The 25,205-nt window shown below is 40.4% G+C and overlaps 1 protein-coding gene across 2 annotated transcripts in view; it reads right to left on the reverse strand.

Moving 5' to 3' along the window:
- The window catches only part of TMEM184B (transmembrane protein 184B), a 33,458-nt gene extending 10,953 nt beyond the window's left edge, over nucleotides 1-22,505 (reverse strand). Inside the window, exons 1-5 of one of the 2 annotated variants that reach the window (XM_083701162.1) lie at nucleotides 22,131-22,505; nucleotides 10,011-10,241; nucleotides 6,466-6,631; nucleotides 2,188-2,278; nucleotides 1,123-1,198 (exon numbers count right to left, since the gene is read on the reverse strand). In XM_083701162.1, coding sequence (XP_083557288.1) covers nucleotides 1,123-1,198; nucleotides 2,188-2,278; nucleotides 6,466-6,631; nucleotides 10,011-10,214 — 537 coding nt within the window. In that variant the 5' untranslated portion in view covers nucleotides 10,215-10,241; nucleotides 22,131-22,505. The remainder of the gene's footprint in view (nucleotides 1-1,122; nucleotides 1,199-2,187; nucleotides 2,279-6,465; nucleotides 6,632-10,010; nucleotides 10,242-22,130) is intronic. The other variant, XM_083701161.1, reaches the window with a different exon arrangement.
- Between the last annotated feature and the right edge of the window lie 2,700 nt (nucleotides 22,506-25,205).

A 25,205-nucleotide genomic window follows, 5' to 3' on the forward strand; every position in this document is an offset into this window, starting at 1 on the left:
AACTATTTCTAGACTCTGCATGAACTGAAGGAACATTCACCAGCTTTTTTTAATCTGACCCTAAGGTTATATTCTCCCTATGCCTTTTACTGAGTTTTCTTCTATAGCTTGCCATTTGTGTCACAATAACACAATTGTACACCAGTCTTCACTCACAATCTCCTTTACCATTTTTTAAAAAAGAGGTTATCAATATTTGTACAGATGAGTTTTTTCTATTGCATCTGGGTGACAATGTGCTTTAGGTGTTAACACTGCCTTTGTTCTCAAATGAAGTTTTATAAAAATGGGATAAATCTGTCGGGGGGGGAGTAGTGGGAGAAGACAATCAGCGCATAGCTCGCAATGTGCTGGTGCCTATTTACAGGGACATGAGGCAGAAAGGGCTTCAGTTATACCAAAAGTGATGGGTACATACCTGAGGTATATAAAACCATATAAAGAACGAGACACTACAGATCACAAGGTCAGATAAACAGGTATATCCATGACAGAGCAATGCAACGTGGTTGAAATAGCCCAAATTAATAATGTAGTAAAAGTTACGAAATGTGAACAAACCATGCATACTTTCTACACTCCCAGTTAAACTGACATTGCAGCAGAGTCAATAATGCAGCTAGCTACTGATACTTTATTTGATGCTAGCATTCTTGTTGTTACTGAAACAATTCTCTCTAAATATTTTTAAACTCATACAGGTTCTTTTACTGCAGAGCTGGGCCTTGGCTGAAAAGTGAAGTGGCAAGTTACGTAAGAAGGGCAAGTGAGATTTCAGTTCAATGTTTCCTGTTCCATAGCTCACACAAAACCTCCCCTAGGCTACAAGGCTAAGTGGAACTAAATTCTTCTTTACTTCTGTCTCCAGTTTTCAAAAGGTTGGCAGAACTGACAGACCTAGAAGTGATTTGTGTGTTCTGTATAGATAAATTAAAGAGAACAAGCCAAGGGTGGGGGGTAGCAGGGGGCACATACTCATATTAACTGACATCCTCACACTTTCAGCAGTGTCCTAAAACTAGTTTAAAGGAGTCCCTGCAGATTCTACTTTGGAATAATCCTATGGAGAGAAGCATCATGTGGCAGCATCTAACTCTCCAATCAAGTTCTGTTCTTCCATACCTGCTTACAAAATCTTAGAAATCCAATGGAATACGTCTTTCCCCATAAGCAACAGGTTCCATACATACAGCTGGACCTAAAAGCAAGATAGCAAGACAGCAAGACAGCTGATCAGAAAATAATTAGATTTAATCTTTAACTTTATTATTGTTATTATTCTTATTGTTATTAGGTTTTACAAACAGGAATAATGTTATACAAATAAGTATACCAAGTTTTCTCATGTCTTTGTATATCACAAAAATAGTATAATAAATGTGGAGAAATATATACAACATATGCTTCATTATTAGTGGTCAATGTATAAATAGATTTCATATAAGATTATTTTATAAATAAGGTGTATAAGTATTTATGATGTTTGACAGCAGTTTAACTGTTTTCTCATGCTGATGTCTAGAATGGATATATAATATTAAACACTTTTTAAAAGAAGAGGATCAGACAGAGCACCTTAGGGTATGACAATAATATCTCTTTTAGTCTTCAGGGAAAGTGGAGTTAAACAACCCACTGACAAGCAAGCAAGCAAACAAACAAACAAACAAACAAACAAACAAACAAGCAGGCACACAATTTATTCCCCACATTTTCTTCCCAAACTGCTTTCTCCACGCATTTATGTTAAATTACAGCTGCAAGATTCAACCCACCTCCCACTGATGTTAATAGGTGCTGTTGCTTCCCAAGTACTGCAGATTTCACAATGTCTTGTTGTGTGAAGAACAATTGTGGTTAATTTGAAATTAGGACAGAAATGCCTTAGGGCAACAACAAAACTATTGCCAGTATGACTAAAAGGAGCTTGGAGGAGAACAAGGAAAATAAGGCTGGAAGTGCAATTCACGTGTGACCAAATGGTCTCAATCAGACTGGTGTGGAAATTGGTAAACTAGATGAAGGGGCCTTATTCAACGTTAAGGCATACTCATCTCACTGAAGAGTTTCCAGTAGCAGAGGCAGAACAAGTGCTATGATAGATGCCAGTCTGCACTCTAGTCTTTCCCAACAAAGAGATAAAGAAGATAGATATGAGAGAGGGGGGGGGGGACACAGCATACTCACTCAATGGACTTCCCTCTAATCTCAGACATGATGGAGCTCTCTCCGCCAAGGTACTCATAGCAGAGGCTAAGGAAGTTATAGATTACAAAAGCTGCAAAAAGAGATGAAACCATCAAAAATCACTAAATATACTCCAAGGGTCTCAAAGGATGTTGTTTAAAAGGAACCACGGGGGTGGGGGTGGTTCTAGCTCAGCAATTCAAAAAGAATCCCACAATGCACTACCAGATCTGTCATTTGATTAAAGACATTTTTATTGATCGACTATTTGAGTTTACAGTATTTGAATCAATTAAAATCTGCATATGAATAAAACAGCAAAAAATGGGGGACCTCACTGCTTTTAGGATGTATTCAAATATGTCACAGTCAAAACCACCTCAGGAGAGGTCTTTTGTCCTATACGAGAGGAAGAATGCTGCTTCTAAGATATTCTCTGCTATCCACGATTTTTATAAGTATCTTATCTTATCTTGAAGTACTTATTTTTGTAAGTACTTTATCTTATTTATTTTATTTTAAAAGTCTGCTCCAATTCACTGGGGATAATTTTTTATTTATCAAAAGGTTCTCAGTTGAGAGAGGAGTGATGGGCTGTGCCAGGATGCAGGCAAGATAATTTGCTTCATATACATAACAGGAATATTATGCAATAAATTACTTATAGTGCAATCCACTTGCAATGCTTCCACTCCAGACCACAAATATTCTTTTTACCATTCCACCTGCAAGCCATTCCGCCATGCTTATCTATGGAAGTTGTTCAGAGCATTTTATATGTCATTTCTAGACTCACAGTGCTCCCTAGTGTCATTCTGGGACATTGATGGTGTACTAGATGGGGAAGTTCCCATGACAATTCAGTCATGCAACTTGCTTGTGCTATTTCTGTTTACTTCGAAGGTCTCACATGCAAATATTGACCAGGTGCCAAACTGCTAAGCTTGACCAAGACGATGACAAACACACACTCCCTAGTATAAACCAATGGGTTTCCAGCTCTGTAATCACATTTTAAAAAACTGAATGATAAGCTTGGTACTCAAAAGCTCTGTTCATGTGAGGATCATTACCAGATTCTTCTTGCCTACAATATCACGAACTGTGGCTGAACCTCACCCATGAGAATACACTAGGACAGCTGTGAGCGGAGTTCTTCCTGGTTCAGAATCTCAATGCAACTGTGAATTTTAACAGCACTTGTGGAAATGAGATGACTTCATTAGGACTACAGCACAAATCCTTTTTACTTTGAAGGTCTCCTATTCAAATACTGCCCAGGCATTAAGATCACCTAGTCCAGTTGAAAATTAAAGCTTGTGCTATTAATTTTGGTTTTTTAAAAACCCAGCATGGTTACTAAATACACATTTAGTGTCACATCTACTTTGTTACTATGAGTTACAAAGGTTCTGTTTTGGTGAGAGTAAGAGTCTTGCCTTTTGTGAACTGCTCTTCTGTTGTCCTGTGGTTGTATTCAAGATCCAAGTCAAGTATATTCCTTTTTTCCCCTTCTGCACTGCTTTCTGACTTTGATAAAAATCAAAGATCATAATTCTAACCTAATTTTTTGTCTAGAATTCCATTTGGGTATTATTTACTCCCATGTTCAATGGCACAGAAGCACGCAGCAAGGCCATACAGAGTACTCCCACTCCCCAACATCCCACGCTCTTCTTTTGACATCCACATATGCAGGGAAAACACTTTCACACATACAGTTGTACATACAAAAGCTTCACTAGAATTTGGAATCCAAATTGTTCCAGATCCCAAGGATGGCTTCATGCATACAATTACATCTGTAAGGAGGTGGTCCTTACAGATGTCTATGCAGTGTATGTGGACTCCAGGGAAGAGTATGGCCTGCTTCTTGCTCTCATGTCGTTGAACACAAAAGTTAATAAAATCTAAACAGGGTATATCATGTCCCGAAATATGGTTACTGGCATACCATTCCACTCCAGGTCACCAAAATGAAACTTGGTATGGCATAATGGTTAAAGAAGAAGCACTAACTAAGCTCACTGGGTGATCTCCAGCCAGTCACTATCTCTCAGCCTATCCTCAACCCAAACTCAGTGCCACAATCATAAGGGGGTTTTTTGGATAAAAGGTTCCAGAAAATATTAATTCAGTAAAAACTACCAGACAGCTTCTTGTACCCAATTGCGTTCACAGAATTCTATAGGAACCAATCACTTATATGATGCATGTCTTATTACACAGAGTGAAGTCTTGCTCTAGTCAACAATCTTCCTGCATCTCCAGATGTCTACAAACAAGTTCAGTGCTTTTGTGGGAGGAATAACCAAAAGCACACTGCTGTTCAAGAGGTTTCCGCCCTGCCCTCTGATACAGGAAAGGCTCATTATAGTAGGAGCTGCCTATTCTAGGACCTTGTTTAGGAGAATATGAAATTAGGTGGAAGAGAACAAAAGTGTTTCCAACATTCCTCAAGCTCCTCATGGAAGTACATTTAGGTTGCACATGCACACCTATGCAAATTTATATTGGAATAAATCCCATTTAACATGCAATAGCACTTTCTTCCAAGGAGACATGCATAAGATTGTGCTGAAGTCTCTGGCTAGTGCTCTACTGCCAACATTTCCAGTTGAAGATGTTATTTAAATTCTCAAATAAGACTACCAACTAAAAAAAAAAAAATCAAACACTAAATGCCACAGATTCCAGCTGTGTATTTTCTTTAACGTTTTCCAAGGGCAGACTTTCCCAAGGGAAAAATCTCTTTTGAAATGAAAGGAGATTCCCACCCCCTTCTGTTTTCTGATTTTCCTAGACACAGTTTTAACTATAGAAAGTATGAAAGCAGGGAGGGGGACCCAAACCTATTTGCATACAGGCCATCAAGCTGGCAAACTTTAGAATGTGGGCTGACCCTCTGAGCAGATGTTGTCATGTTTGCAAACTCCCTAGGCGAGGCAAAGGGGATAATAGCTGTTGCTAGGAGATGAATTTCACAGAGCAGCAGGCTTCCTGCTACACAGCTACGCCTTTATATACACACTCAGCAAAGGCAGAGGAAAGGGAAAGCCAGGCCAAACAAAGATGGCCTCTGGATTGTGTGTGTGTGTGCATCTGCCATCTGTTAACACATCCCAATGTATTGTCATAGGTGTGAAAAGCCCAGTGATCCCCTAACCACAGTTGTTCATGAGCAAATATTGCACTAGTATCATATAAAGCATATTTTCATATGGCTATGAAACTCAGCAGGAGACTCTCTTAGTATGGCTTGCTCAAAAAAAAAAAAATCTCACAAGATCCACAGACTAAAACATTTTAAAGGACAGCAAGTGCTGCAGGGTAATTTTTTTGTTTCATCCTAATCAGTGTGCTCTACCCAAGTAACCAGAAAAAGAATATTTTCAACTTATTTAAATAGGAATTTTGTTGAAGGTTGTTTTTCAGTTAAAGATAAAGAAACTCTGCAATGAATGTACCATGATCAGTTTAAATTTGTCACATGCTCTCTAGCATTGGAGCAGGAAATCTAGTCATGAGATCATTCACATATTTGTCCTTCTGAACAATTTCAGGAGATTGTATTAAATAAGCCATAACTGCCCTAATTTAAAAACAAAACAAAACAAAACTGTATTTACATGTTTTTATGAAAACCAGAGGAATGTAAAAATCTTTTTTTCCATGATTCCTAGAAAGCATCTTTCAGGTATCTGGGATCAGTAGCTGGACAGCTGCAGAATTCTACCAGTAGTCCAAAACTTTTGGTGGTCCTAAGTTGGCAAAGGCTATCCTAGAGCAACTGCTCAGGTTGATTTAGTAGTAATCTGCTGAGAGAACTCACTCATACATTCTCTTTTCTTCTTTGATGGAAAATTACTGGCATAATCTACTGAGTGAATCACCAGAACCAAAGGAGTCATACCTATTTGGATGGTTTCTTGAGTTCTTGTATCTGGGCTTCTGAATTCTGTGCCAATATTATTTTTCATCATCTGAACCTTCTTATATGATGGGGAAAATGTCCACAGATTCTAACAACATATTGCATTTATTCCATCCCTATGTATTAGTTCATATACAGATCCCTTTTCTGCTGTAGTGAGCAATATCTATAGCCAGCAGCTTGGCCTATCATTCCATCATTGCCATAGACTTCCTGCCACTTCTCCATATTTAGAACGCAACCCCATATTTAACTAAGACCCTTGTGTTCGGGTACTTCCTTCAGACTCACATACAAAGCACCACCTTCTCTCTAGCCTGTTTCCATGCCTTCCAGCACCTTACCTTCATAGCAATCCCGCACAGTGCCAAAGTAAACATAGTACTGGTCATTGGTGAAGAAAAGGAGGCTGAGCCATGAGTCGACAGCATAAATGGGCACAATGAAGAGGATCCGGACAATATAGCGTTGCTCATTGGGGCAACTGTAGCAACGAAGGTGCATATAGATCTGGATTAAAAAGATGGTGAAGATGATAATGTCAAATTAGAACAAAAGAAAGCTAAGAGGAAGAGGAGTGATAATGGGAATTTAAGAATGCAACACCATACACAACATATAAGCACTTTTTTGCTCTCATAAGGCTTTCTTACTGAGTTTATAGCTTAGTAGGATATATTTACTTGGTTTTTGCACTGTAAGGTCTATGTTTACCCTACATCTGCTCTTTATCCTTAAACAAGAACAAGGGATAAAATTCATTTACAAAGTAAGGTAGCTTATGAATATATAAATTGCTATAAAACGTAATGAAATGAACATTCTGTACTATATTTACTGTAAGATAAAAAGCAACTGTCCCACAGTATTTTTTCTATCCAAAGGATAAGAATAATTTTAGTTTTTTAAAAAAGTACTAGGCATCTGAATGATATACTTTTCACTCGAGATTTACTTATTTTAATTACAAACTGATTTGGTTTCTAAATGTAATGTGCTGAAGCCGTGAAATGGCTACAATACTAAAGCTATCCTATGCTATCGTTCACATTCATTATCTACATTTCACAGCTTCAATATATTACTTTTAGAAACCAGATTTAAGCACATACACATGACATATATGGCTCGTATGTTTTCAGTGCAATACAGTAGCAGAGCCTTCTGTAATGTCATGATCCCACACAAAAATAAAGTTTTTGGATCTATAAATATAAGACAACCAAAGTGAGGACCAGCCAAAAACACAACTTTAATCTGCAAAGACATATAAGACGTCTCTCAAATACAAACTGTATCGTGCTTTCTAATAACAGAAGAGTACACCAATAAGTTTTGCAAATGAATCAAATCTCATCTTTAAAATGTTTTGTTTTATATGGTAGCCTGCCTATCCTACAAGTTAAAATCTTTACTGACTAGAAACAGACTGGATGGAGAGTGTATTAGAATGTTGGTTATGAACAGTAATTTAACATTTATATAACAGTAATTTAAAATTTGGCTTTGTAATTTGGAATTAATGTGATTTGATTTGATTGGTCTGTTAATAAAAATTATTTTTAAAAAAATGAACAGTAATTTTGAAATAGTGCTTTTCTTGGCCCACAGGGTGTTTCCAGATACCAGCACCAGGAGTGCAAACCCAGGAAATTTTTCAAAAAAGGAGGCATTTCCTAGGGTTTTTTTCTTTTGCAGAGGGAAAAGTTTTGTATGATTATGACTAGATGGCTTCAATAGAACACCCTAGCTGCTCTTTGTCTTATAATCTAGTTTTACACAGCCATCATATATAATTCAGTGTAAAGAGCATTTTTAGTCAGCTTCATAACAGAGCTCAATTGATCTTTGCAAGCCATTCTGGAGGCCTTTTTCAGTTGAAGAGATACATAAAAATTATTCAGATACATAAATAAGCATGCAAGCAATCTACGGAGTCAACCTTACAGCTGTAATGCATGAAACAGTTATACTACTAAGAGAAAGGGTCCTCCTACATCAGACCAAAGGTTCATCTAATTCCCAAAAGCCAGTCAGCAAGATGCCTTGGGGAAACTCACAAGCAGAACATGAAGGCATCCGCCCTCTTATTTGTCCCTAACATCTGATATGTTGCCTGTTATTGCAGAGGATTCACTTAGCTATCAATTCTAACAGCATTTTGATAGATTCATGCTCCATGGATTTCTCTCCTTTAAATCCATCTACACTAGTGCTCATGACTACATTCTGTGTCCATGAATTCCATAACAACACAGATTGTAAGACTAGAACTCTCCCTTTGTACACTCTGGGGGCCAACTGTTTACACACCAAGATCAGATGGCGCTATTCCAACAGAGATGCAGCAGATGACCAATTAATGTTCTAAAGAAGAAGAACTAATAAGATTCATTGTTGCTGGCCAAGTAAATGTCAGGTAAGCTGCTATTCTGATTCATAAAGTAGCTAATCCCCTTTTGAATCTCACACAGCCAGTTTCAATAATGCTCTGTAGCTCTCCAATGAATAGTCACTTATCTATTCATTAACCCACAGGTGTTAAACACAGGTTGATGAAATTGTAGGGTTTGCATGTGTTACTCATCATACAAGGACACTATTAGACAGCATTACAAAGAGGATGCTAAATTTGGTTTGTACCGGCACCCACCAACCTGATGAAATACAGCAGCCAAGTCTTACAGCAGAAAAGCTGGCGGCAGGAGGAGAGGAAAATGCCTCTGCCGCCTCCTCCTCACCGTGCAACCAGGTTCGCTGAAATCATTTGTACAGCGTGTTCATCATCATGACAGACATTTTGGGCAGAAATTTAAAATGATAAATGGCTGTTTATTCCTTGTGCTAAGAACAGGCAGAGCTATGAAATTGGAAGATAACGCCAAAGGGTTATTAAACCCCATGAATCATGGCACATCATCATTACATAGCCTTCTCCCACCCCCACCCCAATGAAACACACTTAATTAAATGTACATCATTCCTAAGCCAATCAACTGCATTACTATGAGGGAAGTGTGTTGTCTGCATACCTCTGAAGTTGACGGACTAATTACTACTTAGGATTCTGGAATAAAGGCCCCAGGGCCTATCACAGCAATCCACCCCATAGTATTAGCAGTCCGACAGGAAAGATGCTTGATCTTCTATAGCTTTGACATTGTCCCGCTTTTCCCTACAAGTTACTGCCTAGATCTATTGTTAGGCAAGACATGGGCACCATGAACTTAATGGTGAGCTGAAGAGACTAATTTGTAGACAGCTTCCTGGCAGCTGCAGCCTTATGTACATGCTGGCACTGTCTGAACAGCTCTGAGGTTTGCTTGTCTCACACACAATGGGATGGGACAGAAAAAGTCCTGCATTCCCCCCACCCTCCATACTCTAGTTGTTTTAGCCACATCATTTCCACTCTTACTACTCTATGAGAACAGACTCATCGCACCACAGCAAATACCTGACAAACATATATTCTACCTGATAAACATCTGTATCACAACTAAAGTAAAGACGTACTCTCCTCTCCTTCAAGTTACATGGGAGCTTGTTCAATGGTGTTAATCCATAGGTGCACCTGTATACACTGTGCAAATGGAGTTGGAGATTACTCATGTATGCTACGGGCCATAATATTGCATAAAGTGTAGCTTAAAACAGAAGTAGCAGTAACCACTTTGGGCAACAAGCTCCATCCACTCTACATGATCTAATGATGGCAGAGAGTAGAACAGGTAATGCTACAGCAAGCTTAACTGTAGTCAGCACAGTAAATTTAACAGCTCTCTCTCTCTCTCTCTCTCTCTCTCTCTCTCTCTCTCTCTCTCTGCAGTAGAAAATGTGCCTTTACAAAGTACCATTCAAAATGCTAGAAGTATTTTATTTTGCTTACCTGATGGCAAGTAATAAGCAAAGCAGTCCACACGAAGAAACCTGAGATGGCCTGGGCAGCTGTAGTCATTAGGAATATTGGTTGCTCCACAGCAGTGGGAGTGCCAACCTCAGACATCCAGGATAAGTTGGGGGCTGCAGCAGGAGTGCTGGCTGGGGAGCCCAGCTCAGGCACAGACATGACTCCAGTCACTACGATCATCATGTCCTCAGAGTTGTGGGTCCTTCAGATCTAAAGAGGAATGAGAGAGAGAGAGAGAGAGAGAGAGAGAGAGAGAGAGAAGTTTCAAAATAGCAGAAACAACCTATCATAGTCAGAACACCTCACAGGTATCCCAGAGTTTTGCTAAACATTTCTGACAAGTGTAAAGGCCTTCAGTAGCAAAGGTAAACAGGAATAATTTGGGAGAAATCGCTCATGTTCCTATGGTATCAAACACAGCTACTCTTTAGTCACTGAACAGTCAGAAAGAAGGTCAGACATGTGAAAAGCAGTTCTAAATTTAAATTGCAGAGAATTCTGGAACACTGCCTAAAATAATCGTGCATTTTTTATACTCTATTAACACATTCAATTTTATTCCTTTCTTAAGTGGTTATACAAAGAGTTGCAATAAGTTTTTTCAAAAACATGGGGCACAACATTTTAAGGTGACTGTTTGGGGACTGCAGGAAGAAGCTGGCTGTTTGTGCATCTAGTGATCTCTTCTCTCAAGTCACCCCATGAAGCAAAAACTTCATACAGAACAGAAGATAGTAAAAAGCACCAATACTTGATAGAAATGTATTGGCTTTACATGGTATATGTGTGCCCAACCAATATATAGATGTGCTAGCCTGGTACTAACTTAAAACCTCCCGTCCGACTTTGATTGTTCTGACAGAATCAGAAGTACAACTGAGCAGAAAAAAAATCCAAACATTTATGGATTAAATGTTCATTATCATTAGCTACGCTCATTATACAAATTCAAAAACTGACAAAGTATCAGCAGTGAAGAAGATCAAGTAGTCTGGAAATGAGATCATAAGCAAGTACTCTTGTCTCTAAGAAATGGGGGGATGAACTGAAAAGCCAATAGGTAAATTATCTAAGTTGTTAAACTGAAATTATGAAGCACAACTATGCATGAATTACAAAAGTGATACACACAGCAGGAAATTTTTTGGAGAACCAAGTATTTCTATATGAAGTCTTTTCATTTATCACAACCAGACCAGTAGACTATAAAAAGAATCAACATGTGATTTTGTTTTCCTCTGGCCTTACAAAAAAAGAGCAAATAAGGTAAGCACGTGGAGAGTCCCCTTTCAACATAGATCTTTTGATTGTTCTAGCTGGGCCAGCCGCCATTCTAGTTACATAAAAATTCCTACTTCAGTTTGTTTTAATACATCATTCTCATTGCTGAAATATCCACCCAGTCTGAATATATGATAAAAATACCCAATGGTAAAAATACTTTCCATTCTGCAGGGAACACAAAGCTATTTTGAAAAGAATGCGAGACTGACAAACCCCCATAGTGCACAAAGAACAAGGAGATAGTATATAGACCAGTGGTTCCCAAATAGGGGTCCGCGGAACACACCCAGGGGGTCCGCGTCCCCAATCCTTGCCTCCTGCCCCCCACTAAATTTTTGTCATTTTTGCACGGGTAATATCACAAATCTTATGGTCTGTTTTAGCACCGTGTGCTTTTTCAATATATTGGCCAAAATCAGTTTTGAAATTCCACTGTGATAACGATTTTGACCTGGCAATATGCAGCAATATGTTGCTTCTTGTGCAAGGGAGAGCAGGGCAGCTGATTTCAAGGCACCGCCAATATGCTGCTGATCTGAGCTGCCTTCCCTCAGGAGGGAAAACAGGACAGCAGATTGCAAGGTGCTGCCTTCCCCTCACACCGATGGAGAACAGGGCAGCTGATGGCCCTCACTTCAGGGCACTGTAGCACTACCTTCCCCTGGCACTGAGGCAAAGCAGCTTTTCTCCGTCAGCAGGAAAGCAACAGCAGCCACAGTGGATGTGCATCTTTGCTGGCTCGATGGCTTGATGCATACCCCCATCTCCATCCCCTCCCACTCAAACCATGCAGTGGAGGTGATTCTGCTTCCTCTCCTCCCTGCACCCATCCAATCTCCGTGGTTGCTTCTTCCTTCATCTGCAGGCACCCTACCCACCCGACCTCTGTTGCTCCTCCTTCCCTCATGCCCACGCCTGATCTCCAATTTCAGATGTTGTGATATATCGGAATATCCTGATGTTTAGCTGCTGATATATCACAATGTTGAAAACCAGATATTGCTCAGCCCTAGTGTGTTTTTTAATATACCTAAAATCCTTTGCTTATTAGGGGCTACCCCACATTTTGTTCAAAAAATTGCTCTGCACAGGTAACTACCATAGAGTTATCAAAATTTTCAAAAGTAAGGGGGCTGTGGCTTGGCTTTTGAAAAATAGGGGGCCCTCAGTAATTAGCTAATTGGGAACCACTGGTATAGACCATTGTTACCACACTTGGTGCCCTCCAGATGTTGTTGGACTCCCAACTCCCATAAACCTCAGCCACATGGCCAATGGTCAGGGATTACTGCAGTCGAAAGCAAACTCAAAAGGTCTGCATTTGCGTGAGAAGTGGGGTTTCAGGGGAGATCTATGGAAATGTTAAATATAATATGAAGACTGCACTTGGAAAGAGAAAAAACCCAGATGTGCTTGAAGCAGAGGAAGGAAGGAAGGAAGGAAGGAAGGAAGGAAGGAAGGAAGGAAGGAAAGAAAGAAAGAAAGAAAGAAAGAAAGAAAGAAAGAAAGAAAGAAAGAAAGAAAGAAAGAAGTTCTATAGAAAAAGATGACACTCAGGAAACTGAAAACAGGGTGGAGTTTGAGACGCCTTTGCTGCTGAGTCTGGAGGAAATTGGTTTCCGTCTGACAACATTCTACACACCACAGGGCACAAGTAAGAGGTTTTTGCTAAGCTTATGAAATACACATGTAGGAAGGATTTACCACAGATGTATGCCTAGCCAATTAAGCTTGAATGAAAAGGTGAAAGAAATTATCAGGTATCTGTGAGGCTGAGGAGAGAGGAATATCCAATCCTATTACAATGTAAAAAGAGATATTGTAAATCACAGCAATGCCTACAATAAACGAGGATAGTTTAAAAAACAACAACACACCAACCCTAGTCTACACAAACACTCCCCATTATGATCACTTCACATGACTGCTAGATATAAATACCAAAGCAGGGGATTTGTCTGCAATTTATAAGACGCTTTATTAAAAACCTTCTTATAATAGAGCCTTCCTATCAAGAAGCCCAAAAGAATGAACTGGACTTTCCATTCTTAGTGCTAAAGTGGTAATTAAAGGATGCAATCCTATGCCTACTTAGTAAAGGTAAAGGGACCCCTGACCATTAGGTCCAGTCGTGACCGACTCTGGGGTTGCGGCGCTCATCTCACTTTACTGGCCAGGGAGCCGGCGTACAGCTTCCGGGTCATGTGGCCAGCATGACTAAGCCGCTTCTGGTGAACCAGAGCAGCGCACAGAAACACCCTTTACCTTCCCACCGGAGCGGTATCTATTTATCTACTTGCACTTCGTGCTTTTGAACTGCTAGGTTGGTAGGAGCAGGGACTGAGCAACGGGAGCTCACCCCGTCGTGGGATTCGAACCGCCAACCTTCTGATAGGCAAGCTCTAGGCTCTGTGGTTTAACCCACAGCGCCACCCGCATCCCATGCCTACTAACTTGGCAATCCTGATTTTTTCAAATAGGATTGCTTACTTGGCAGTAATCCTATTTGAAAAAATCAAGACTTTTGAAACATGGATAGGAAACAGCTGAAGAGACACAGCTCTGAAGTCAAACCTTTCTTCTGAAAAGTTCTGGAGGACTCAAAAGCATGTACACTATTTTATGCTGTTTAGGTTGTCCTAATAAAATCCTTGCTTTAATGTGATTTTGAAACTTAGCTTGATGATTAGGCAAACCACTATCTTTCAGTTTCAACTCTGTTTGCAATATGGATATGATAACATTTGCAAGGATTGTGGCAAAGATTACTGAGATAGAGAGTTCTCAGTGCTTCACATACAGTAATGTGTTATTATTATTTAAACAGATTACAGAACCTATAAATCTACATACCCTCTTCTAAGTGCAAGCCAAGATTTTAGAAGAAAGCAAAACAAACCCAACGGTGCCATCAGAAAATAATATTCAGGCAATGGTCCAGGGCCCGACTCAAGAGAATGAGCGGGAACACCTCCAAACATAGCATGGCTGGCTTAACACATTTTTAAATAAACAAAAGATTACACATGAAAACCAGAGTGTAAAATTACCTAACTGCACCAGTGGACAAATCACCCCCCCTCACCCCCGCCAGGCCCAGCTCCGGCCCCACCAAAAAAAAACCTAAGAAATGTAAGGGGAAATGCATTTTCAAATGGCAGGTGTCTAGACAGGCATTCAAAATGCAAAGAAACAACACATGAAACATACACTGCCCCCTAGTGCATGCAACCAGTGAAGAATGCATCTGACTAATAAAGCAGTCAAGCACATCATTCATCCCCAAAAATTTTAGAATGTGTGGTATGTTTTCAAATAATATTTTCCTCCCCTTTCTTTGAATTATTTTTTAAAAAAGCACACGCTTTCATTCCACCAGAGATATACCAACAATCTCTACATAGCAACAGGTCAATTTTTAAGTAAACTGCTTTGAGTTTTGTGTGTGTGTTTACAATCAAGCAGTATATAAATTTTATGAAATAAATAAAAAGGTCACCATATATTTCAGGTTTGTGACCTATCTGAGGATGAGGGTCTACCTCTTCAAGGAATTGTTGCTCTCCTAACATAAGAGTGGGGAACTGTTTCCAGCCAGCAGGCCGCATCTCTGTGCACCTCTGCAGGTCACAGTGATGTCAGGTATTTCATTTTTGCCTGCATGGTTTGAAATTAAAACTGTGTGGGCAACAGAATGTGTGTGCAGCAATCAGCTGATTGTAGATACTTGGGAAGTACTGAGCAAAAGCCAGTGTTTAGGAAACACTGTGCAAGGGGCTTTCCAAGCACCTCCATCCAGAATTTGTCAAAGCTCTGTCTTTACCTGCACTTCAACTGACACCATATATGGCATCAGGTTTTGGGCAGGTGGGTGAGGCTTGGCCAAAATGGGCCTCACGGTCCAAATGGGAAGGTCTGGTGGGCCTAATTAGGCTCACAAACTAGAGGTCTAAAGGTTGTTGTTGCGGCTAGGGATGCCTTTTTTATTCAATACACTGCTACTACTCACCATTCTGAAACTGTTATCTTGACATCATTAATTCATGCATATCTAAACGGACTGGAGTAACTGAATATTCTTTGCAAGTATTGAAAACTGGCGCAGGGGCAAATCTTGAGTTTGAATATGAATGGCATAATTGTGTTTTAAATGTGTGCACCAACTTTCATTCTGATCTCTCAGTCTTCAAAGGAGACATTACAATTTGTTTTGCACCTCCCCCCCCCCCACACTTTAAAAATACATGTGTGGACTGAGTTGGATTTTAAAATGTAGGATTGTGCCCTGAAATTGTGTACTAAATTTGGACACTTCAATATTTAGAGTTATCATATAGGTGACAAATTTATAACTGAAATGCTGAAGTGTCAAATTAGACCAAAGGCCTCATTTGCTCTATCAGTCAAGTGCTGAATGGAAATAGACACAATATTTTCCAGTAGCTGCTCCATCTATATACTTCTGGAGGCAAGTCAAGGTGCTGGTTCCCACTTTCTGAGCAGTGCTCTCTTAGACAGAGAGGGCACTAAGCAAATCAGTTTTGAAGACCAAGGTCAGAAAGAAAAAGAATCATGGCACAGGTTCCATGTTTGATTGACAATCATAGCTTCAAGAGATTCGAAGTTGTAGACTTTCTTTTGGTTTGTATTAAATGTGAATTTCATTTAAAGCCAAATTACAATTTTAAAAGAGTCTTAATATATCTGTGTTAATAATAATAATAATGATTATGATAAAATAATAAAAATAAAAATAGCAGCTTTATATCCATCTGCCAGTCCATACCAGGGTCATTACAGGGTCATTTACATTTTTTAAAAAGAAGAAGAAGAAGAAGACAACACAAAAAGCAGTAGTTGCACAAGCCCCCTGCTGCTAGTGTCACCTCTTCCTCAACTTTGGTACAGTGCCAAAATGCTAAAATGCCTTGCTGAAGTGCCTTAGGTGAAGCTCTCCTTTAGTACAGTGCTGAAGCTATGATTCTATGATTCCAGGTTACTTTCTATAATTCTATGTCGATCATGTCCTGACTTAAGATGAGTCTGAAAAGCAACATCATCACTGCATCTTTCTTTATTCTGAGAAGCGGGGGAGAAGGAAAGTCAAACATATAAAGTAATATACAGGAGCTTCATGTTTAAGTTGGGACTAATGATAGGTCCTGCATGTTGTAGAATGATATACTGCCTCAAGGGCTGTTGTGTCATATGTCATGACATCATGGCACATGGAACAGAAGTCCAATAACCAAGCAGATGGCAAGGCTGTACTTACTTTGGTTTCTGAGCAAAAGAATGCTCGGTATAATGAGCTGCTGTGTCAATGTGAAGGGAATCCAACTTTACCTTAAAATTCTGTTAATTTACTGTATACCTTAAGTTTTGCGTTCCTTGGTGGTTAATGTGTTACTGCCTCTTTAGGTAAAAACAAAGTGAAGTCTTGGGAAAGAAAGAGGAGTAAGGTCCCTGAACTAGAACATCAGCAAGTACTCTTTACCTGCCTCATATATTTTGGGATCTCATTCCATGCCAGTTTACTTTTGCTTCTTGTACGCATATAAGAATTTTGTTCACCCACACTGAAGAAGGCTGCTTATTAGTGATATAATTAAGCTATCAGTACAACAAAGCATCATCCAAACACAGCTTTTGTAGTCTTACTGTGGGGGACTGAATAGCCCAAATCCTCATGAGATTTTTGTCTATTCATCATTTTTTATCCAAACAGCTGGCTGTATGCTCAGTGAAACAAAAGAGAGAAAACGCCACTCAAGCTGTCTTTCTTTTTATCAAAACAAAAAGTTCTCCACTGTAAATGGTAAAAACAAATGACTATGAATAACTGTTTTTAGTAAATGATAAGTTCTAAACAGTTACAACATTTTAATTAAATATATATTGAAAAGTTCTGTAAAATTTAGATTGGAGACAACATTTATTTCCAGATTTTAAATTTCTCGATTTATTCTAGAATGGGAAAGTGCAACTGTCCTTACCTTACTTTCACAGAAAACAGTCCCTTCTTCTCATCCCTGTAGCTGCACCTTTAGTCTATTCCTTCCTTTGCCTTGTTCTTAAATATTGTCCTATACCAGGTCAACCAATTCACTTGCAAACACCCATCATCCACCCTAAATCAGATGTGCAGATCAACAATGAAACCCTTTTACTATGAACAACTATCTTTCTCCAAGAGAGTTTTTCTGCTCTATTAATTTCTTCAGTTTCCTTCTCCATCTTTTGTGTGTGTGTATGCGTGTGTGTGGACTGACCCACATTATAATAGGTCAGCATACCACAGCGAGACTCTTTTTTTGGAATGAGACAGGAAACAAGAGGAAAGGGAGGAGGCTGTTTCCAGCATACCACTCTTCCTTTGAAAAATAGGATCAAACACTGCAGTTCTAGGATGGGTCACCTTCCCAGAATTGGTACCAGAATTAGTCTATGCACACTATGTGCCTCATACCCATGATCTCACTGCTGCTTGCCATGCAGCTCTTCAGGGAAAGGGAGGCACATATCGCCCTGAAGTAGCATTTCTTGAACGTTGAAGTTTTGAAAAGACAGAGGTGAGAGCTGAGTTTAAAAGGGATTTATTTGAAATAACAATAGAAAGTTGCAAGTGAAAAAATATTTTCATACACTAATGTACTAGGAAAGTAGATAAAGCTTCACTTGTATCCTATTCATTCAGAGTACTGCCCATTTTGTTTCTGAGACAACCCACCAGAAAGCCATCTAATGCATCTCTGGCTGAGCTGAGATTTGAACCAGTGACTTCACCAGCTTTCAACTACATAGGTGCACAGGGATTGCTCTGTTAGCTGTGGCAGCAAACACAAAACCCTTTAACATATTAATGGGAGGTGGGGAATCACACATCAATGATATGCCATTCAATCACATTTTTAGTTATAAACATGCATTTCAGTGTTTAACAGGTGCACAGAGACAGGAGTGTGGCTCTCTAGTTCTCCAATGGGTAGAGATACATTAATTCTGTCCTACCTCTCTGAAAAGATACACCCCCCTCCAAAAGTATTTGCAACTGAAAGAGCAACATTTTTTTTTAGTCCTTCTTCTGTTGTCAAGTTTTTATTTATTTTTAGACCTTAAGCCATTTGGGACCAGTATCTATCCTTTCTATTATGCATATGTAGATTGCCTAGTATTAATAGTATGCAAAACAACAACAACAATCTGAATAGTGCTTGTGTCACTAGGCTATAGGTATATGAGGTCTTATGTATGTGTGCTTCTGAGGTGCATGGTTTGAGAATGAACAATCTAATGATCTTTAAGTTTCTACAACTTCAATATACCAATAAATACTTCACAAGCACAGATATCTCTAAAAACCTTACAATAAATATTTAATATAAAGTTACCAGACACAAAAAGGCTACACAAGATAAGGGAGTTGATCGCATTGATCAGTTAGAGATAAATCATGTCTGTAATAAAACATTAAATGTCTGTCTCAAAGGGATCACACAATGGCTTACATTGTCTTTTAAAAGCCTGTAGGCTTATGCTCTAGTGTGGATGGGTGGTAACAACATTAGTCCTAGTTTGACCAATGAGCACTGTTCGTAGATAAGGCAGATGCAGCAAAAACTGGAGAAGCCATGGAAACAACTCACTTGAAAGAGAGAGAACATATGGAACTGCTGCATGATACAGCAGCTTAGGGCATTCCACATACACCTTATGGTGCAAAAGCATAAGCCATTTCCGCATCTCATGTGCAGTAGCTTTCACTAATATGACAACCATTCCTGAACAGTTTGCTATACTGTACCACAAGGCTAAAGGGGTGCTCATTCCAGTTGCAGTTCTTACATTTTAAAGAGCATACTGTGCAGCAGGTGAAATGTGTTCGCTAATTCTCCCCTCCCCTCTTTGCTTCCTGTAAATTGCATCCCTCTGGGGTTGTTAAAATGATCACCACGCTGCATTACAGACTCAAGTGTTCATGTGCTACTCCCTGGACACAAGGTGATCTGTGCCTTCCCAGTCACGGTTTGCACTGAAAAACAAAGCCAACGCTCTATGAACACTCTGCAGTGAATGCTCATGCAAAAAAATATATGAGTAAATGGAGGAGAGGAGCACATCCTCTGAGTTGAGCCAGATCACAAGTACTAGCAGTCAAGAATCACACATTAAAACAGACTACTCTTGACAAAGTGACTTCCTGTCGCTGGAAGGATCCCTCTCCCTCCCCAATTTGTAACTCATACTGGAAATGCTTTCCTAGATATTATTTTCAATATCATATTTTAAGAGCTATTGTAGCTAAAAGCTTTATGTATTCCATTTTACTACCGTGACTGCTTATAGATCAGTTTCTTTAAAGACACCCAAGAGGTTTTGGCAGGATTAATTATCTTGGCAGGAATCTACTCTTCTATTACCAAGCTACAGCTCAAGGAGTGCTGAAAAGATGATGTGGTCCTATAGCAACAGAGGAGGAAAAACAACATATGTAGGCATGGATTGGTCAGGGAAAATCAAGCCCCTGCCTTCACATCTTAGGCTCAATATAATAACTCATTATTGTCCTTCAAACCTTTTCCTCAACATCCTATGTGATAGTAGGCAGCAATTTCAAGGAGTTACTGCAACTGACAATTAAGGTTTGCTCCTAGGATTTATGTATTAGACGATTTATAACTAAATAATACACTGAATTGATTAATTTCCATTCCATTCCATTCAATTCTCACAGAGAAATTACTCTTCAAATAACTGAAGATGCTCAACTACATTAAGCATGAAAATGTTACACACTGCATGTAAAAATTATAGAACAATATATGTTTAGTACATTTCACCTGTTCCGTCTACAGGGAGGCTACAAATATTAGTCTTCCTTCGTGTGCTTTGTATACTAGAGAACTCCACAGTAATGATGCCATGTTTTTCATACTACAGAACTACAAAATATCCCATAGCATTTCAAGATGGAATTGCCAACCCCATTATTTGAAGATACAAAATAATTATTTCTGCCCTCTCATAAAAAAACAAGCTATGAACCTTGTGCAAAATACATACTGTACTACCAATTCACACAACTTTTAGAATTTGGTCATAATTACACATGGAATCATTATCTATAAATGGTGCATACTCTATTTAAGAAGGTAGATTCTTACACATAGCAAAGAAGGAATCCTTTCCTGGATGCCAAGAATTACAGGAAAATATAGTCATGCATATGTGTTTGTACAATTCACAACTGATAACACCAGATGTATGTTTAGCCAAAGTAGCAGATTTCAAAAGTGAAGTGTTACCTGGCTCTTGGAGTTAATTTCTTATTGGAAAAAATAATGCATATCAGTCTTTTAGAGTGTGATGTAAATTACAATTAAACATAGATGACTGTTTGAAATTGCCTCCTACTACTATCTGCACATAAATTTCAGCAATAAGAAATGCTGAAAGAGAAGCAAAAAGGAAAGTGATTTAATAGTGAACACAAGTTGATGGAACATAAGGTGAAATTTATCTAATAATTTGTATTATACAAAGACGTCCAACCACACAAATAGCTTAGGGCCTCAAACCTGCTTTGTAAACTCATAAAACCTTTGGCCAATATCATCTAGTTTTAATGCTTATGGTAAATGCTAGATTGTAACTGATATGATACTATCAGGCACACTTTAGCACTACACTCCTCCTCCTAAAGCTACTAAGCTCACACCATATTACAGCACTGTACCTAGTGCCACATTCAGCGTCAAAGCACCGTAAGGCCACTCAAGAAGACATGCACCACGCTCAAACTATGCTATGTGTTTCTGCTATTCAGCAAAGCATTACTGTGTTCCCTATAGTCTTCCCATTTTCAGTGCCAGATGTGGCAGGACGAGTTGGGTTTCTACAGCACTCTTGCCACGTTCAACATCTTAGCACCATCACTAGGACACTGACCGGCATCAAATGTGCCACATCTCCCACACCTGCATGCACTTACCCATTTCTGCACAACGCTCAACGCCCACATTCATCCTCACCCAACAAGGCTGTGTTATTTAAGCACCCTGTGGCACGACGGCGGCACCTAGGACTACCGCTATGTTATGCGCTCAAGTCACCTTGCCTACATCCAAGTAGAAAAAAGATGGTCCGTAAACTTATGTATAGTGGTACCTCGGGTTACATACACTTCAGGTTACATATGCTTCAGGTTACATATGCTTCAGGTTACATATGCTTCAGGTTACAGACTCCGCTAACCCAGAAATATTACCTCGGGTTAAGAACTTTGCTTCAGGATGAGAACAGAAATCGTGCGGTGGCAGAAGCGGGAGGCCCCATTAGCTAAAGTGGTGCTTCAGGTTAAGAACAGTTTCAGGTTTAGAACAGACCTCCAGAACGAATTAAGTACTTAACCCGAGGTACCACTGTAAATTACAGAAACAAAACACCCCCACCATCACACTCTGCACCCCACCCACTGGCTAAGGCCCAAGGACCTGATGTCATATATGGTGGCAGACAGGACGGCGTGGCAGATGCCACCCCTTGGAAGCCACATCCCAGGGGGCCACCATCTCTAGCTCATGCCACCAGGACCCAAGAGACGCTGCGCGCAGCTTTTGAAGACACTGAGGTGCCACCTGGCCTGCGGGAAGGGGCGAGGGCCGTTCCCCTTAACGCACCACACGCCTTCACGCCCCTTTCCCGCTTCGAGGGCCACCCATGCCAGGCGCCACCCCAAGTGCCCCGTGGCTCCCTTCGCCGCGCCACTTGTGCCCTGAGGCGCCGTTCCCGGCAGTAGCCGCCCTCTCCTCTCACCGACTGGCGCTGGCGGGGTTGTCGTGCTCCCGGCTCCGTTTCTTCCTCCTCCTCCGGCGGCAGGGGCAGTCCCGTCACTCGGGGGACCGGGCTGGACGAGAGGCCCTCAGGTGCACCATGGCCAGGCCGGGGGTTCCGTGGCCGCGCAGCCGCTCCGTCGCGAACACCTGGCGTGGCGGGGCTGCTTCTCACCCCCGGACTCGGGCTTATTGCTGCTGCGGCCCCAAACAGAGGGAGGCGGGAGGGGGGGCAGAGAGCAGCTGAAGGGAGAGATTGGGCAGAGGAAGAGTTCCGCGCAGGCGCGAAGCTCGCGGGCTAGCTGGCTGCCCCTCTCTCTCCAGCGCGCGCTCCTGCCAGAGAGGCAGGAGGAGGAGGAGCCGCGAGGCGGTGACGTAACCAGTGGCCTCAGGGACAGTGACGTCCCCGTCCCCCCGCCTTCCACAGACAGATTCTAAGCTCCGCCCGAACAGCAGCGACGGCGGCCGCTTAAAGAGACAGAATCGCTTTTCTTTCCTTCCGCCGTTCCAGCGCCGCACTTTGCTTCCAGCTCCGGACTTGCTGGTTCTGACCATTTGCACAATGGCAGCTGCTCTTTTTCTAGATCAGGGGGCCTCCCTGATGATGCTGGCAAGTACCATCAGCTCCCGGGGGGGGGGGGGTTAGCTGGCATCGACAAGCATTACACGTGTGCGTGTGAATGGGCGGAATGATTTGGATTTAGGAATTCCGAGCCATAGGCAGTTAACTGGGTGACTTGTAGCCCTCCAGATGTCGCTGGACTACAACTCCCATCATCCCTGCATTGGCCATGTTGGCTGGGGCTGATGGGAGTCGAAGAGCATCTGGAAGGCCAAAAGTTCCCCATCCCCGATCCGTGGTCAAATTATTATTTATCATAAAGACGAAGACTATGCATGGACAAATTTGTTTGGAACGTATTTGTCGAAACCATAGTGATATATGGATTATTAACATATACTTGAGGGAAGCAATAAATTTATGCATCAACATATATACTATATCGTTTGTAGCCTTAATTATATTTTATGGTTATTTTGTTATGGATGTTTTCCTCTGCTTTTTTTTTAAAAAAAGAAAAATGTATTCTCCTTCCCCCTTCTTCTACTCTTTTTTCTTTCTTATTTATTTTAATTCACTATAATCTCAATTTTATTTTATTTTTAAAAATTATCCTTATATTTCAAAACATAATCCCTTTCTCAACTTTGGACACTTATTTGTTTAATTCGGCACTTGCCAGTGAATAAAAAACATCGGCAGCAAAAAATTACCATCAGTAGACAGGAAATGCTTGCTCTTGAAATGTTTGTCTAATAATGTTTGGGGGAGGTTGTTTTCTGCCTTAACGGAGTTAGGAATTTACTGACTGCTGGAGTAATAAAGGTAGTATTTCTTGCTGTCCCTCTTTCAACAAAACGCTAGGGGGCACCGTTTGTTACTTGAATCCAAATACAACACAGTATATCAAAAGCAGGAATTTGCTTAAGATTGCCTGCTGCAGAGGCGGATGGGACACACACACACACACACACACACACACACACACACACCCTTTCAACATCCTGTTGCTATGTTTACTATTATGTTTCTCCAGTTATTGTCTTCTCAATATTCATTTATTTTACTTTCCACATGCTATGAGACTGCTCTGGCGCTGCATACACTTAAGCAGTCAGTTGTTCCAAGAGATGGCTTACCTTCTGTGTAAATCCAATTAAATAATTTTAAATTGATTTTTTTAATGGCAAATTAGAAAAATTAAAAAGGTGTACAGAGTGGAGCAAAACAACAACCTAACAGCTCACATTAACAACATGATAACCATCAATACATCCATCTTTGTTTACACATATAATTTGATAAATGCCCTCCAAATGTCCAAATAGGTACCCAGACAAAGTTGGCGTTTGTAAAAAAAGTGTGTTCAGATGTAGCAAGAGTGTTTAGGTCTTGTGTAACAAATGCTGTGTGTTTATCCTTTTATGCTCGGAGCTGAAGTCTTTTGGCGACCACAAAGTCTCAAAAAACATCTCCATACTACAGGAATATAATTAAAGAGCACATGGACATACACAAATATAAATGATTTTGCCAATACAAAATTGATACAATGGCTTCTGACCAGAAAGAAAATACCGCTGGACATGCCCATATCACATGCCTCGGTGAGGCAGTTCCAGCATTACACTTCCAGCATCTATATTAGACTATGCCTTCCTATAAATTTGTTGCAAAGTCCAATATACAGTACAATATACAGGGTGGTGCTGTGGTCTAAACGACTGAGCCTCTTGGGCTTGCTGATCAAGTGGTCAACGGTTCAAATCCCCACAACGGGATCAGCTCCCATTGCTCTGTCCCAGCTCCTGCCAACCTAGCAGTTCAAAAACACACCAGTGCAAGTAGATAAATAGGTACCACTGTGGCAGGAAGGTAAATGGCATTTTTGTGTGCTCTGGTTTCCGTCACGGTGTCCCAAAGTGGTTTAGTCATGCTGGCCACACGACCCGGAAAGCTGTTTGCGGACAAACACCAGCTCCCTCAGCCTAAAAGCGAGTGCCGCACCCCATAGTCACCTTTGACTCGACTTAACTGTCCAGGGGCCCTTTACCTTTTAACCTTTTATAGTACCTAAAACAGGCTTCCTCAACCTCGGCCCTCCAGATGTTTTTGGCCTACAATTCCCATGATCCCTAGCTAGCAGGATCAGTGGTCAGGGATGATGGGAAATGTAGTCTCAAAAACATCCGGACGGCAGTGGTTGAGGAAACCTGACCTAAACGTCTATTTTAGCTGAACACACAATTAAATCTTGCTGTGTAAATTCTACGGGAATAATCTGTTCTTCCCCTTTTACACATAATTTATATTAACATGCATTTTTAAAATTAGTATGTTCTCTCCTTTTTCAGCAGAACAGTTGTCCACCCAAACACCTTATGCATTCAGATTACCTAAACAGCCACTTAAAAGGTACCCACCCACATGACTGTCTGCATTCAGATACCACCTCCTGCTAACTTTCAAAGTTTCCTTTAACTTCAGTAGAAGCTG

The sequence above is a fragment of the Podarcis gaigeae genome, assembly GCF_964106915.1.
Source record: "Podarcis gaigeae genome assembly, chromosome: 10".
NCBI classification, from domain to species: Eukaryota; Metazoa; Chordata; class Lepidosauria; order Squamata; family Lacertidae; genus Podarcis; species Podarcis gaigeae.